This window comes from Solanum pennellii, chromosome 2 (assembly GCF_001406875.1).
Source record: "Solanum pennellii chromosome 2, SPENNV200".
Classification (NCBI taxonomy): domain Eukaryota; kingdom Viridiplantae; phylum Streptophyta; class Magnoliopsida; order Solanales; family Solanaceae; genus Solanum; species Solanum pennellii.
The window spans coordinates 45,859,316-45,874,041 of NC_028638.1; the positions used below are offsets into that span (position 1 = coordinate 45,859,316).

General features: G+C 27.6%; 1 protein-coding gene across 2 annotated transcripts; it reads right to left on the reverse strand.

Moving 5' to 3' along the window:
- Window positions 1-1,066: 1,066 nt before the first annotated feature.
- LOC107010621 (WUSCHEL-related homeobox 9-like) lies at window positions 1,067-4,021 on the reverse strand. Of its 2 annotated transcripts, none has more exons than XM_027914553.1 (4): window positions 3,252-4,021; window positions 2,461-3,162; window positions 1,406-1,672; window positions 1,067-1,304 (listed from the first exon to the last, which is right to left on the reverse strand). In XM_027914553.1, exons 1-3 carry the CDS (start codon window positions 3,373-3,375, stop codon window positions 1,425-1,427), a joined length of 1,074 nt encoding a protein of 357 aa, XP_027770354.1. In that variant the 5' UTR covers window positions 3,376-4,021; the 3' UTR covers window positions 1,067-1,304; window positions 1,406-1,424. The 2 variants fall into 2 exon arrangements, with proteins under 2 accessions (XP_027770354.1, XP_015065385.1); XM_015209899.2 differs by having other exon boundaries at window positions 1,068-1,304; window positions 2,461-3,165.
- Between the last annotated feature and the right edge of the window lie 10,705 nt (window positions 4,022-14,726).

Sequence of the window (14,726 nt, forward strand, 5' to 3'; positions counted from 1 at the left end):
CCCTGCATGACAAAAATATCAAGTATAAATTGAGTTAACATTTTTTTTTCTGTTCATCATATAATAATTAAATTTCATATATACATGATAGTTTTTTCCTTTATACATGTATATAACATTTTTTTTCATTTCAATTTATATGACATTCTTTTGTTTTTAGTCTATTTAAAAACTCGATATAATTTCATAATTGAAATCTAATTATAGAATGAAATGTACCCTAATTATATGGGGTAGGAAAAATGTTTCGATTGAATCTTAGCAACTCTATTTTTATTCGAACTTAGATCGACAATAATGTTTTATGCATACCACTAGTTTGAAACAAAAATATATATACAGACTCAAATTTAATTTATAGAGGTAAAATCAATAGTGAACTAATTAAGAATTAGAAGGGGTTCCCACAGAATTCTTTTTCGAAGAAACCAGAGATGACTGTCTAAAAACATGAAATCCCAAAAAGAATACTACTATATTTTCTTATATTATATAGTTTAATCTTAGCTAATTGCCTACTATAAACAATATAATTACCAATTACTTGACCTGATAAATAGAAGAATTTATTTCACATTACATGGTACATACATAAAAATTACTCTAGTACTTTTTAAGTTATATACCTCGTTAGTGTATTAGTAGCTTTCTTATCTAGCTAGTCGCATGAGATTTTTTTACTTATAGGTAATCTTTAGAATGTGTGATTTAAATTTTAACATGAGTTAGTTTATCGCGATAAAAATATGTATAACTTAAACTTATAATAAGGTATAAAATGAAAATAAAGGCACTTAATTACAACAACCATGCTTTGCTTTCCTTGCAGAATAAGCAAACAAGTAAACATGAAAGCTGCCAGAAAATATGTTAATGATGATATCACAGTTATTGGATTTTTTCTTCACCTTCATAGACACATATATATATCATCACATGTTGTCATCCATGTAAAAATAAATAAAAATGCAACTGAAGTCATCCATTTAAGGTTAACCATTTTACTAATTAATCAACTCATTTGTATCATCAAAATAAAGTAATTAAACCTCAAAAAGGCGCATTTATATTATAATATAATAATATGTTAGTTTCATTTCATCATAAAAAATGAAACATAGTACACATTGACTAAGGACTTAATTAGATTTCTGTAATAACTAAAATGTCCCTTAAAGTAACATACTAATTAACACTACAAATTAAACTAATTAAACCCCCCCCCCCCCTTCCTTCTTTTCTTCAAGAGACAATGAAACAAAACACAACACCAAACATCTTTTTCTTCTTCAACATCAACAAATCTGCAATCAAATATGATTTTTAATTAAAAAAAAAAAGTATTTCCTAGAAAGGTTTTATAACGTGTAATGTTAAAAAATATAATAATAATTTGAATTCGTACCAAATCAATTATGTCTCCGTTATATATGATGAGTCGATGCAATACTTGACGTGCGAAGCAAGTAGTAAAATGCACCATGCTGTAGTGGCTGAATTGTGATACCCCATTCATTAGTAATAAGTGGTTCACCAGATGAATGTATAAGCACCGCATCTTCACCGAACACTTCCCTCACGTTAAACGGTCCTATCCCAACCTCAAAAGCAACGTCGTTGATAAACACTGTCGATCTTGTGGGACCCCCATCATTAGGATCCACAGTAACCCCTACAACCACACGTACGTTACACAATCATGAGATAAATGTAACCAATGCAGTAGTCAAAATTTATATATACATAAATCCAAAAAATCCATCCATGCGAACGTTTGTTCACACAAAAAAAATAGACAAGAAATCAGAAAATGAGGAAGCCAAAGGACAAATCTAACCTTGTCTTATCTATAAAACATAACGTATGAGAAAATGTAAAACTACTTTATTAGCCTTGTTAAAAAGAACACTGTGTAAAAAGTGAACAGGCCTAGCTTAGCATCAATCACTTCCATGAAATGCCAGAAGAAGATTTTACTTATTATGATTAAATTTCGTATGAATAGAGACAAACATTTATTCTCATTCTCAGTTTCTGGCCCTAAAATAAAATAAAATGAGTGGCTTTCAACTTTCTAGACTATATTTATATATCTTCACTTTTGTCATGAAGTTAAATGGAAAAAAAAGTTAAAAGTGCACATTCATACTAGATATGGTATCATTTGTACTGAGTAGCTAGCCCACCACATACTCAACACTTCAAAAAAAAAAAAAAGTAAATAAATTAGCATTTTCAGTTACTCAATAATCCTCCCCTACTCTACTCACTAAACATGTAGACATATAAAAAAAAAGTACTTTTTTCTTCGTTTCAATTTATATGATAGTATTTGACGGTATATAAATTTAAACGGAAATAGAAAAACAAAAATATCCTTATAACTTGTGATATTCAGAAACGATAAAAAAAAAAGTATCATATAAAATGTAACGGATGAAGACGGAGTAAAATGCTTACCTTGAATGTGACTAATGGTGGGAATAGTGGTAGTAGCAAGAGGAGAAACAGTTGAAGTAAGTGTATAAGTCATGAGCTGTGACTGCAAATTGATTTTGTCATTTTCATCTTTCTTTGAATTAGTAGTACTTATCCCCATCCATTCATTAAGAAGAAGTCCAGAAGAAGAAGAATGAGGAGAAAAAGTAGATGAATCCTGGAAGCAAAACCCTTGTGACATAGCGGAGTGATCATGAGTTGGTACTACTGCTGGTGGTTGTACAGTGAAAAAGAAAGGCTGCTCGTTAGACAGGAACTCGTTATAGTTTTGTTGGTTCACTGAAGAAGTAGGAGAATTGAGCAAGTCCATAACATTGGAGGTACCAATTGAGAAAGTCAACGAATTTGGTGAAGATTTATCAGAAGATGATGAAGATGAAGTAATAATAGGTTGATGAGACGAATTATTGTTATTATTATGTTGTTGTTGTTGTTGAGCTTTAGCTTGTAAATGACGTTGTTTGTGTTTACTTCTTGATTTCCTGTTTTGAAACCAGTAAAACACATTAGCATCACCTACTTGTCCATATTCTTGAAGTTTAGCTCGGATTTTCCTTATCTCATCCCTTGGTGGATTCACCATGCCTGAATTAAAGATTGCTTCAAGTATACGAATTTGCTCAGGTCTTGGATTCCATCTAGGCTTTGGCTCTGGACTTCGCTCTTCTAATCATAATTATAAAAAAAATTTAAATCAAACCTCATTCATTACAAAAGAAAAAAAAAATATATATATATATATATATATGTACCTGGATTGCATGGAGGTCTTTGTTGAATGATAGAAGAGTTGATGTCATGTTGCCATTGGTGATGGTGAGAATTGCAAGGTTTGGATTTAAACATACTAGGCCAGTGTCTATTTGATGAAGCCATATTTGATGAGGATGAAGAACAAATAAGAAGGAAAAAAAAAAGGTAACTCTCTTTAAGCTTTTTTTTTTTTTTTTTGGTAGTCTATAAACAACCCTAACACACTTCTTATATAGATATAGACTCCATACCTACTACTCTCTTTTTTTTTTTAGATTAAAAAGAAAACAAATTGTAGGAATAAAAAAGACAAAACCCAAAACAAGAATCACCTGTTCAATGATAAACAAAAATAGAAATGAAATTAAATGTAAAGTGAAAAAGATAGACTAGAGATCTAGTACATGGCCCATACCCTTATAATTATAACTTGGTTCACAAAATTATTATATTTCAGACTGAAAATACTTGTTCACTACTCAATGTAACAAAAAGCCCAATTAGTTCAATTTGAAGAGAAAACAAAGAGAACATTGAAAGAAGCACATGATGGGGCTTATATTAGAATCTTCATCAGAGTGAAAGACAGTGAAAGCTCTTAAATTCAAAATAAAAGAGAGAGAAAAATACAATAAAAATTGTGATGTTTAATATCTTCAGAAGTCTGATGAAATTGTCTCTTTGTTTTACATATTTTTTGAGTTTTGATGTCTTTTTGGGGTTTGTATATATGAAGAAAAGAAAGGGAGTATTAATGGAGAGAGGTGGAAAGGTGTGGATTATTCTAATGAGAATTAAGGTGTTGTTGCAGCAAGGAATAAATAGGGGAGAAAAGTAAGTGGGGTAGGGGGGTTTAGGGGGGGTGGGGTAAATAAACTTTTTTTTTTTTTTTGAAAGTCAAGATAATGTAATTGTAGGATTTGAATAGAAAACGGTGGAAGAGAAGTAATTGCTCTTTGTAGATTTGAATGTTTTGGCCAAAGAAAGGAAGTATTGGATTGACTCGAGGGTCATTTTTATTACTACAAAAACACATTTCAAGATATTTTGCTTAAATGAAGGAAACTAAAATTTATTTCTTTTTTCCCCTTCCATTTTCATTTCAAATATATATTTTTTAAAATTTATAACCGTTCTATCAAATTTATTTATCAATATACATTGATTATGTATACAATATGTATATTAAAATTTTACACATTTGCTAGTTATTTTGTAAAGTAGATCATTCGAATTGTAGTAAGAAATATGGAGAACTTTTAATATTTTTTTATTTGTATAATGTTGATATGAGATCGATTTTTTTTAAAAAAATAGGGAACATGGTAAGTGAAACTCGTATAATGAAATTTAATTTATTTGGGGACGGAAATATAATAATAGTTGTGAGTGTTGCTACTTTGTTAGAAAGTAAAACAAAGTGATATTTTTTTTATTAAAAGAAAAATCTTGCTGAGGTAAGAATAATTTTAAGCTATATTTTCATCACTTCAATTCTCCAAAAAAAAATTGTTAGCAGTTGTTAGTCTGATACGGTAGTCAAAGCTTTATTTTCCTTTTACAATTGTGGAAAAATTAATTTAATTAAGAGGAAAATAGCACTTATTATTATTTTCCATAATCAATTGTGGTAAATATTTTATTGTTTCATTATTGTCTCGTAATACCAAGAGAGGCTTAAATTTGGAGTCCTTTCACATTGTATTTTACTAGAGGAGAATTTTCAGTAGTATATATGTATTCACACTAGTTAAATTTGGCATCTATACTAGCTATATTTTAAAACTTTCATCATAAATAATTGACTGCATTTAAGATATTTTCCAAGTAGCACTATCCTGCCGTTAGTATTAGCAAGAGTTACATAAAGTTATTGTCACGTTATTAGGAAGTATTGTCACGTTATTAGGAAGTCACCTGTTTAAATTTTTGTATAACTTTTTATGGAAATATAAAATATTAACATTGTGTATGGTAAATTTTTTTTAGTTGGGCCTTTTTGTAAACCTCATTTATAGTAGTAAAAGTTGAGTGTGAATGATTCACTTTAAATATTTTAATCTTAAATTATGCTATGGTCCTTTAAAAAGAAGCCTAACATGTTGAAATTGGGTGATAGAGTTGGTGCCTAGAGATTGTACAACTATGCTATAGGCTTCATCAAATAACACAAACATTTTAAAATTGGGAGATAGAGTTGACAAAAATATAATGTGAAAATCAAGAAGAACATATGATATACGAGAAGTTGGGATAGACATTAAAAAAAAACAAAAAACGGTGGTAACGTCCAATTTAGATTCCATCTTTTTCAAAACGCAAGAACAAAATAAAATTTTAAATTTATAAATTCTCATTTTTTTAACCAATAAAATATTTGATCAGAATTAAGAATTCAGTCAAACCTAGTTTCTACCACATACAATGTGTGGTTTCTTATACTTATCCATTAAATCACAAGATATTTATTTATTTCTACAATATTTGACTTAATTTGCAGTTAAATACTTTTTATCTCTTATTTTAACCGTCTATTAGCTAAAAAAAGATTATATTATTATAAAGTTTCATCTACATAATACTCTTCCGTTCTCCTTTCACTTGTCTACTTTTGAATTGACACACTTATCAAGAAAATAATTAATGACATAGTGAATTTACTATTTTACCCCTATTAATTATGAAGTGGACGAAAAATTTTATATTTTTCAAAGTAATTAGTCATTTAATTGAGGATATAATAAATAAAAAAAATTATTCTTTCTGGATTTGTCAAACTGAAAAAGTAATTAGGGACAACTATAAAAAAAATGAATAAGCAATTAAAAACGAAAAGAATATTTAAAAGGAAGAATCAATATATATACCATTATTAGATACATAGAAGTAATTAATAAGTTATATTTTATATTTATTATTTTCTTAACGAACCTAAAAAATATCAAAAGGATAGTTAAATATTGGATGAAACGAGAAATTTGAAAAGATCTTTTTTAGGAGGGTGATTAAGGAAGATAGTAATTATTAATGGACTTAATTTAGTCCATGTTGTGTTCCTCTTATCCCGACATACCAAGCTCTAACTCCAACTCCCTTGTGTCCCCATTCCACATCCCTCTTTAATTTCACTTTCCATTCGTTTCATTTCATTTTTTAATCTTCTGTTTCAAATTATGTGTCGTAATTTTTTTAAAAAGTATTACTTAAATAAGAAATTTTTATCTAATTTGATTCATATTACCTTAATAACTTTAATAAAATATTTACACGCACAATATATGAGTCACTTAATTAAAATCTATTTCGAGCAATTGCTAACTTTAATTCCACTTATTATCAACAATAGTAAGTACGTATCAGTAGTGTTAATTATTTTTACTTGATTTGATAGTTGTAAACAATCTTGATATGGTTTGGTTATATAAAAAGATTATTAAACTAAATTAAAGGGCTTGTTGAATTGACTGTTGATCAGTCTTGTTGAGATTTCCTACAAGAAGTGGGTAGTATTATCACAATTTTCAAGTGAAACTTAAAAAAGTAAATATCAACTGTTCACACATGTAAAATTGAATATTTGATTTTGACCAATGACCATATAATATACCTGATTCATCTGTTACAAACACTACTGCTTAGGTAAACATGACAAAATTTCAAAGGATAAATGATGGAGTCAATCTCACTTCACTTTTAAGTACCTCTGATGAAACAGAAAGAAAGAATGAAAAGAGAAATAAAGCACAATCCCATCACAACTCAGAAAGCCCATAACCAATACTAGATATGGTAGTTGTTGTTTAGTAGCCACTGCATTTACAGACACCTCATGCCTTTTCTTTTTTTTTCTCCTTTTTATAATCATATTTGTACATATCTCGACTAATTTTACAAAAGATATAGTTAATGAGATGATAAGTTTACTATATTATCCTTTGAATATATAATAAGTCAGTACAAAATATATATGTGATACATAGGATGAGGTTGTCTATGCTTTAATCATAGGTCACTAGTTCAAGCCTTAGATATTGAAAAAGCCTTGATAGAAAGTGCTTTCTTTTAAATAGAGCAATAAATGTGTCCACAAACTTAATATTTTGGAAAATACATTTTTGAAAAATAACTATAGTTAATAATAAGTGTGAATTAAGAAGAAAGTGATACACATTATATTGATTTTTCAAACTTGATACCTATTTTAAAAATAATAGATAAGTAAAAATGAACAGAAGGAATCGAAGTAATCTCTACCAACATAGATATCATGTAAGACTAGCTTTGACAGATTAAAAAAAACTACTTAGTTTATTTACTCTAGCATGAAACTTTGTGATTCTTAATTACTTTACTGACTAGTACGTCACATTGTTATTCTGATTTTTAATCATGTTGTCGAAGCACAAATTATGATATGTATACCGTCATACAATTGTCTTTAAAAAAATCTAGACATTATTAAAATAGACCCTCGATCGACTTAAAAATAAACAAAACTCAAGTTGTAACTTCTTTTTATTTTTCTCTCGTTGTGACTAGCTAGTATTGTTTTCTTTGCTGACCAAACGTGTGCTCCCACTGTTAGTTCAATTTTCAGTAAACGTGGGATTTTCTGATACATAGTACGTGAAGAAGTAAATACTTTGATAGCTAATTTAAGTGATAGCAGTAGATTCAATCTTTTTCCCAAGAATTTATTATCTACTTTTGAGTTTTACCTCATCTCTTCCCCTTTACCTTTTTCTGGTCACCCATTTTGTCTTCATCAAATTTGTCTAAACGATTAAATTCACTTTAATTATTGGTCCCTACACAATTCTATTTAATCCCCTTCCACCTTTTTCTTTTGCTTCTATTTTTTTTTTCTCAAACAGATATTAAATTGATAAAAAAAAAATTTAAAAAAATTATTTTACAGCTATATAATTCTTTAAATATAAAAAATTAATATTTTGAGAAATGCATCTAATAAATGCTTATAGTTAATAATTAGAGTAAATTCTGAATTAAATGTGAAAATTATGTATTGATTTTTCTAAATATGACAAACAAAAAAAATGAAATATGTACTTTTTTCCTTGTTCTATTCAAGAATAAATATTAAAAATGAGAATATTATAAATTTTTTTCATCAAAGTTAACTATTTCGGATGAAAAAAAGAACAAAAATATTACTCTACTAACTTGAAAATCATAATTACCGAAAAACCAAACTTTTACATCAATAATAACTTTCATTTTTCGCTGTTTATTAAGTGTTCAAGTCACATTAGAATTCCAATTAAATTTAGATTCTGTATTAGAGGATGTATTAGAAATAACGCTTCCAATAAAATTTTCTATATATTTAAAATTTGAATCGAGACCTCTTATTACCTGTATAATTTATTATTCTATTGCTATTTTTATTTTTAATCTAGTAAATACATAGCCAAATTAAAGAAGATCGACCAACCAAATTAGTTAGCCTTCTGATAAGTACTGAGAGGTGCAATTTATTGTTACCTTCAAATATATTCATATAACCTATCCAACACCTCCTGTACCAAACACACTAATTTGTTTATTACCAGTTTCAATTTGAAAATAAATAATTACATATTTGAATATACGTACCATTGAAACAATTAGTGTCTCGTAAACGTCCTTATAAGTTATTTATTTAAAAATATTAGGGATAATTTCAAATACCTCCTTCCAGGTTTCGCTCTATATCTTTCTTATTTTCATTTTCTTGTAATCATTCTTTAACCTTATTTAAAATAAATATAAATTAATTTAGATTTGACAACGATACCCTTATATATGAAAATTTAGATATAATTTTCAACGATTTATCTCTATTTGTTGGATCATGTTCTTCTTCGCTCATTGAAATATTTAACAAACAAAATCTGATCGTTCTTATCGAATTTCTCTCTTGGGATGTTCATTTTTATCTTCTATTTGAAAAAATTGTTGCCGGAAAATGATGGATTATTGTGGGAAAAATCTACATGAATTGGTAAAGATGAAATGGAGATGAAGAGTTAATATTTGATGAAATTGGTGGGTCAGCCTGAATGAAGACTTTGATCTTTGTTGGATAAAAAAAACATGTATGTGCTGATTTATTTTTAAAATATTTGTTAAATGAATTGTTTTTTATAAAATATTTATTAATATGTAGAAATTAATATAAAGAAGGTTAAATTATCAAATCTAAATTAATTTATATTTATTTTAAATAAATTTAAATAATAATTACAAGTAAATAAAAATAAAGAAGATAAACATGATATTGTAAACCACAGGAGAGCTCAAAATATTAATATTTATTATGAAAGTATTTTTTTTTTAACCCAAAAGAGAAATGAACGACAACAATAGAATGTAAAAACAATTGCAGTCATGTTTTAAGAAGTATATTTTGAAGACTATAGATTATATAAGCCATAAATAATAAAATAATTGGCTAAGACAAAAATACTTGCTATAAGTTATAAATTAAGTGTCATCTGTTTTTGGCTTTATGACTTTTGTTTTATTTATTTATTTTGTGTCTAATATATATATATATATATATATATATATATATATTCAATAAAATTTGAATTGATGCTAGGACTATAGAATATATTAGCCATAAAATCATAAAAGAATTGGTAAGCCAAAAATACTAACTATTATATATATATTATGAGTTGTACACCTATAAGTTAAGTGTGATGCATTTTGCTTTTGACTTTTAATTTTTAAATTCTTTTCATAAAAATTTTTATTTTGTGTTCGATATTTATATTAGAATTGAATCACATTTGAATTAACATGAAAAAATCTCACATTATAAACAAAATATTTTTTAACAAAAACGATCCTGTATCCACCGAAATTCACCACCATCCTTATACTCTAATTTGATGAGGCTTAATGAAACAATGTGTGTGTTATATAGGGCGTATAGATGATAGAACCCATCACATGATTATACTGAATGTTCTATTATTATTATTAAAAAAATAAAATAAAGGAAATGGGTATGAGTGTGTTGCGCAAAAAGCGCCAACAGCATTTAATCCATGCAAACGTGCATGCAGTAAATACAACCACAACATGTTCGATTAAATGCTAAGACTTGCCCCATTCATTATTTTCCTGCACATGCAAACAAAAATATACAATTCCATTTCAATATTTCGGCCGTAATAATACTAAATTTTGAATCGAAGATATTTAATAAAAAAAATTTATGTTATATACAGATGCTTAATTGAAATAAGTCTGAATTCAGTATCTAATAAAATTTGTATTCAAGTTTGAGGTAATGTCAATGTATTAACCTTAAGATTTATAATCATAGATGGTGTATAGACTATAGTCTATCTACTAAGTTCATATATTGAAGCATTTATAAGTTCATTTTTATCTTGTAGATTGTCATTTTTCATTTGGGTCTTAATAGTTGTTTTCTTTATTTATTTGTGGATCCTTCAAAAGCTAAAAAGTTAGTGAATATTGTACATAACAAAATAATAGGGATCTGATTTGTTTTCATTGAACACAAACAACAGCTTATCGATCGTGTCTAATGATCCGTGAATTACGCCTACATATTGTTTTTGTTTTTTTACTTTGTGACTTCGACCTCTTGGAAATTGAGGACTCCTAATATATTATATTATATATAAAAAAGTATTCTATAAAACTACTACCTGAACTTCACTTAAATGCTCTTAGAGCTTTTACTTCATCACCTAGCAATTAACCACTTAATTCATTCGTTTTAATTATATATTTTCAGGGTAATTGCGTTGGTGCAACAGTTGGATAGACTCCACAATCGGGTGAGACGGACCCTGCTCTGATACCATATGAAATAGGTCTGAAGAGAATTGCCCAAGTCTTATTCTTGTCCACTCATCTCATTAATCACCAATGTGGAACTTTTGTCATTCTTTAACAGATTTCAAGAAAAAGTTGTTGTCATTATCAGTAGAAATGAATTTTTACTCTATTAATTTACAAGTAACTGTTCATAATAACGTGAGCTTAGTACCATGATTGAAAATAAAGTAGGCTACCGTTACAACAAGTTAAAATACGTCAGTTGAAAAATTGTTTACAACAGTAACGTATATTTAATTTAATTTTTTTTTTAATAGCTAAAATACTCTTTAAAATATCATGTCCAATACCAACAACGGTGTCATGGTATTGGGAAACTTGAAACTGTTTTAAAACCCTCTTCTGGAATGGTTTGTTTTTCTCTTTTCTTCTTAACTTTGAGGTGAGGTTTGGAATAATTTTTTTTCAATATGAGTTATGATATAGTAGTGAGACTGATTCATCCTTAATTATAAATTTTGAATTTAAGCTTTGAATATGACAAAAATAATACTGAGAGCGCCACTCCAAATAGATCATGGAGTGCACGATTAAAATTTGATCGGATTTCAATGTGATTTTTGGACACCGAATAGTAGAAAAGAAAGAAAGAGAAGGCCCTCAATTTTAGGAATATGTAGAATGTATATGAGAGTGCCTAAAAATATAAGGATTGAGGAAGGATTAATATATTTGCAAAAAGTTTGGTTCGCTAGGTATAGTAATCAGGTGTTAACATATATTCCGATTAATTTAGAATCTTTGTAAATGTAACATGTTCCAATGAAGGTCCAAAAATCATCAATAGAGGTTAATAATATATACTACAAACTGCCTAAAGTTTATTTTATTTTTATCTAATTAAGGTGATTGTACCGTACATTTCCGTTAGAAGTCAAACTTTATTATACATTATGATATTCAATAGAATAATTACGCAAATTTTGAGAACTTTGCCGCTTTCCGTACCTTACTTAAATTTACATTATTTAGTTAATTATTCTTAACCGTGATTATTTAATTGGAATTGAGTTATTCATGGTTAAAAAATTGCAAGCTACATATTCACAAAAACAAGATAACATAAAATATGTTATTTTCATAAAGCAAAAGTCAAAAATACCAGGCTATTGGATGCATATTGGGCTAGGTGAAACAACTTGACCACATTGTGTTTTTTTTTTTTTTTCTTTCCGTTCACCTAGACTGGTTTACTTTAAAATTGATTTAATTTCTCGTGATTTATTATTTTATAAATTCATTTTTTTGTAAGAAAGACGATTTTTTATGTAATAACAATTAGTTAATTAATGATCATATGGTAAATCAACTCGTTAAATTTGTCATACAATTTGTAGCCCTTTTAAGTTAAAATGAAGGTCAAATACATAAACAGATCCCTATTCTTATTGGGTTTTTCCTCTCAGGTGCTTCAACTACGTCATTTTTCTATTGAATCATTGAATCACCCATCATTTGTTCCGTTTAAACAAACACCGTTGTCTGATGTGGAACCAGATTTGTGATGGGTATTTATAAAGGATACATATGTTGTTCCAGAACTCATTAATCCAATTGATAGTGAAAATGTTCGAGAATAATTGTGTTTTACATAAGTTATTTGAACACATTAGTAAATAAATGAGACTACATGGTTTGTCTTCATTCCTTTAATCAAAATCATTACAATTCGAACGCAATTGAAGACATTTACAATAGAAAAGCCGATCAAAATCAACCAACAATGTTTTAAAAGAACAAATTATGGCTGGTTGAATTATTCAATAGAAAAATGACGTAATTGAAGTACCTGAAAGAAAAAACTCAACAAGTTTAGAAATCTGTTTATGTATTTGACCTAAAATGAAAGTTCTACTAAAAAAAATTAAAAGTTCAAGAACTCTATAGAAATTCTAGAGACACAATGGAAAATCAGAGATATTTATTTAAAATAATGATGCTAGGACTGTCTCTAATTATGTCAACTTAAAATGACAGGACATATTGGTCTGCCTAGTTAATTGGGATGTTTTATTAATATAATATAATTAATAGGGAACAGATCTTTGGTGATGATTATAAGAATTAATCATTCCTTAATAACCTACATTCCTTCTGAATTGGATAATATTCATTCATTTAAAATACAAACAAAACGTTGTAAATATTATGATTAATTCCTTGATTTCTAATAATAATAATGATTATGTAGGAGCTTGCTGATGTTTCACTTATGTTAATAAAATTATTTCATTAGGGGTTTTATTTTAGAACGATTAGGTTAATGACTACAGATATGAAATGAATAGCGTAAACTTAATGGGACAAAGAAAAATGGGTAGACTGATCTTTTTTCATAGTTCAATACATGATTTTTTTTTTTAATAATTAAAAGACGATAGATAAATGCTAAAATGCATGGTGTGCCTAGTAATTGAATCATGTGACCATTTTACTAATTAAAAAACAATTAAATTAGTAATATTATATATATTTAACGTCTCTGTATTCTATAGATCTTGATTAATAGAAAAGAGGCAAAGTCAAAAGTTTACAAGTAGTATGGTTTGTCGACTATCCCTACGACTCCCCGTGTGATATGTCACTCTGATTTGATACAACTCACAAAAAATGTCAAAAAAATATAACTCATTATCCCCGAGGAGCTTTTAACTTATGGAATGTATTGGACCTTAATATTTAGTTGGATATCAGATATTTATATTAAATTAATTTTTTAAATTTATTATAATATATAGTGAAATATACATTACTTGATTATAATTAAGTAATCAAGTATGTGTATATTCATATAATATGCCTTTATTGATTGAATAATTGTCTATCAAAATAATAACCTTTTGATGTTATTATGTGATATACATATAAATTGTACGACTTTGATACAAAATAGTGTGTATATATATATATATATATATATATATATATATATATTTGATTAGTGAATGTAAAAAAATTTTTGCATGTAACTTGTCTAAGTTTTTATCCATCGGATCAAGAGCGACAACCCCGTATGACCAAATATTATACTATTTATATATGATAAAAATTATGTATAATTTATATAAATTTCATAATATAAGAGCTAATTACATTATTTTCCTACTATTTTTCAAATTACAAAACTCCTTACATAGATTTCGAATACATCATTGTACTTTAAGATACATCAGTAGACATTCAGGTACATAGATAATCTGTTAGAGAGGGGATATGATATCCATCATCAAGTTACATGGGAGTAATGTATCAGAGAGGGGAAAGATGTATAAGAGAGGAGAGGGATGTGTCCGAGAGAGAAGGAATGTATGATGAGGGAAGAAATGTATCCGAGAAGGAGATAAAAACATATTAACGAGAGGGGAGCGATGTATCCGAAAGGGTATATTTGAAAGCTTTTAAATAGTAGGAATTTTATAGATTATGATAAAATAAGATGTGTATTTAGATATTTTTTTCTAAAATTATGTTTTAAATAAATAAACAGATGTTGGATCTCCAATAACTTTCTAATCGATTTACTTCTTCGTATTAAAATCAATAACTAAAAAATCTCGAACTTTACCACTGCACCGGACCACAGAGACCAT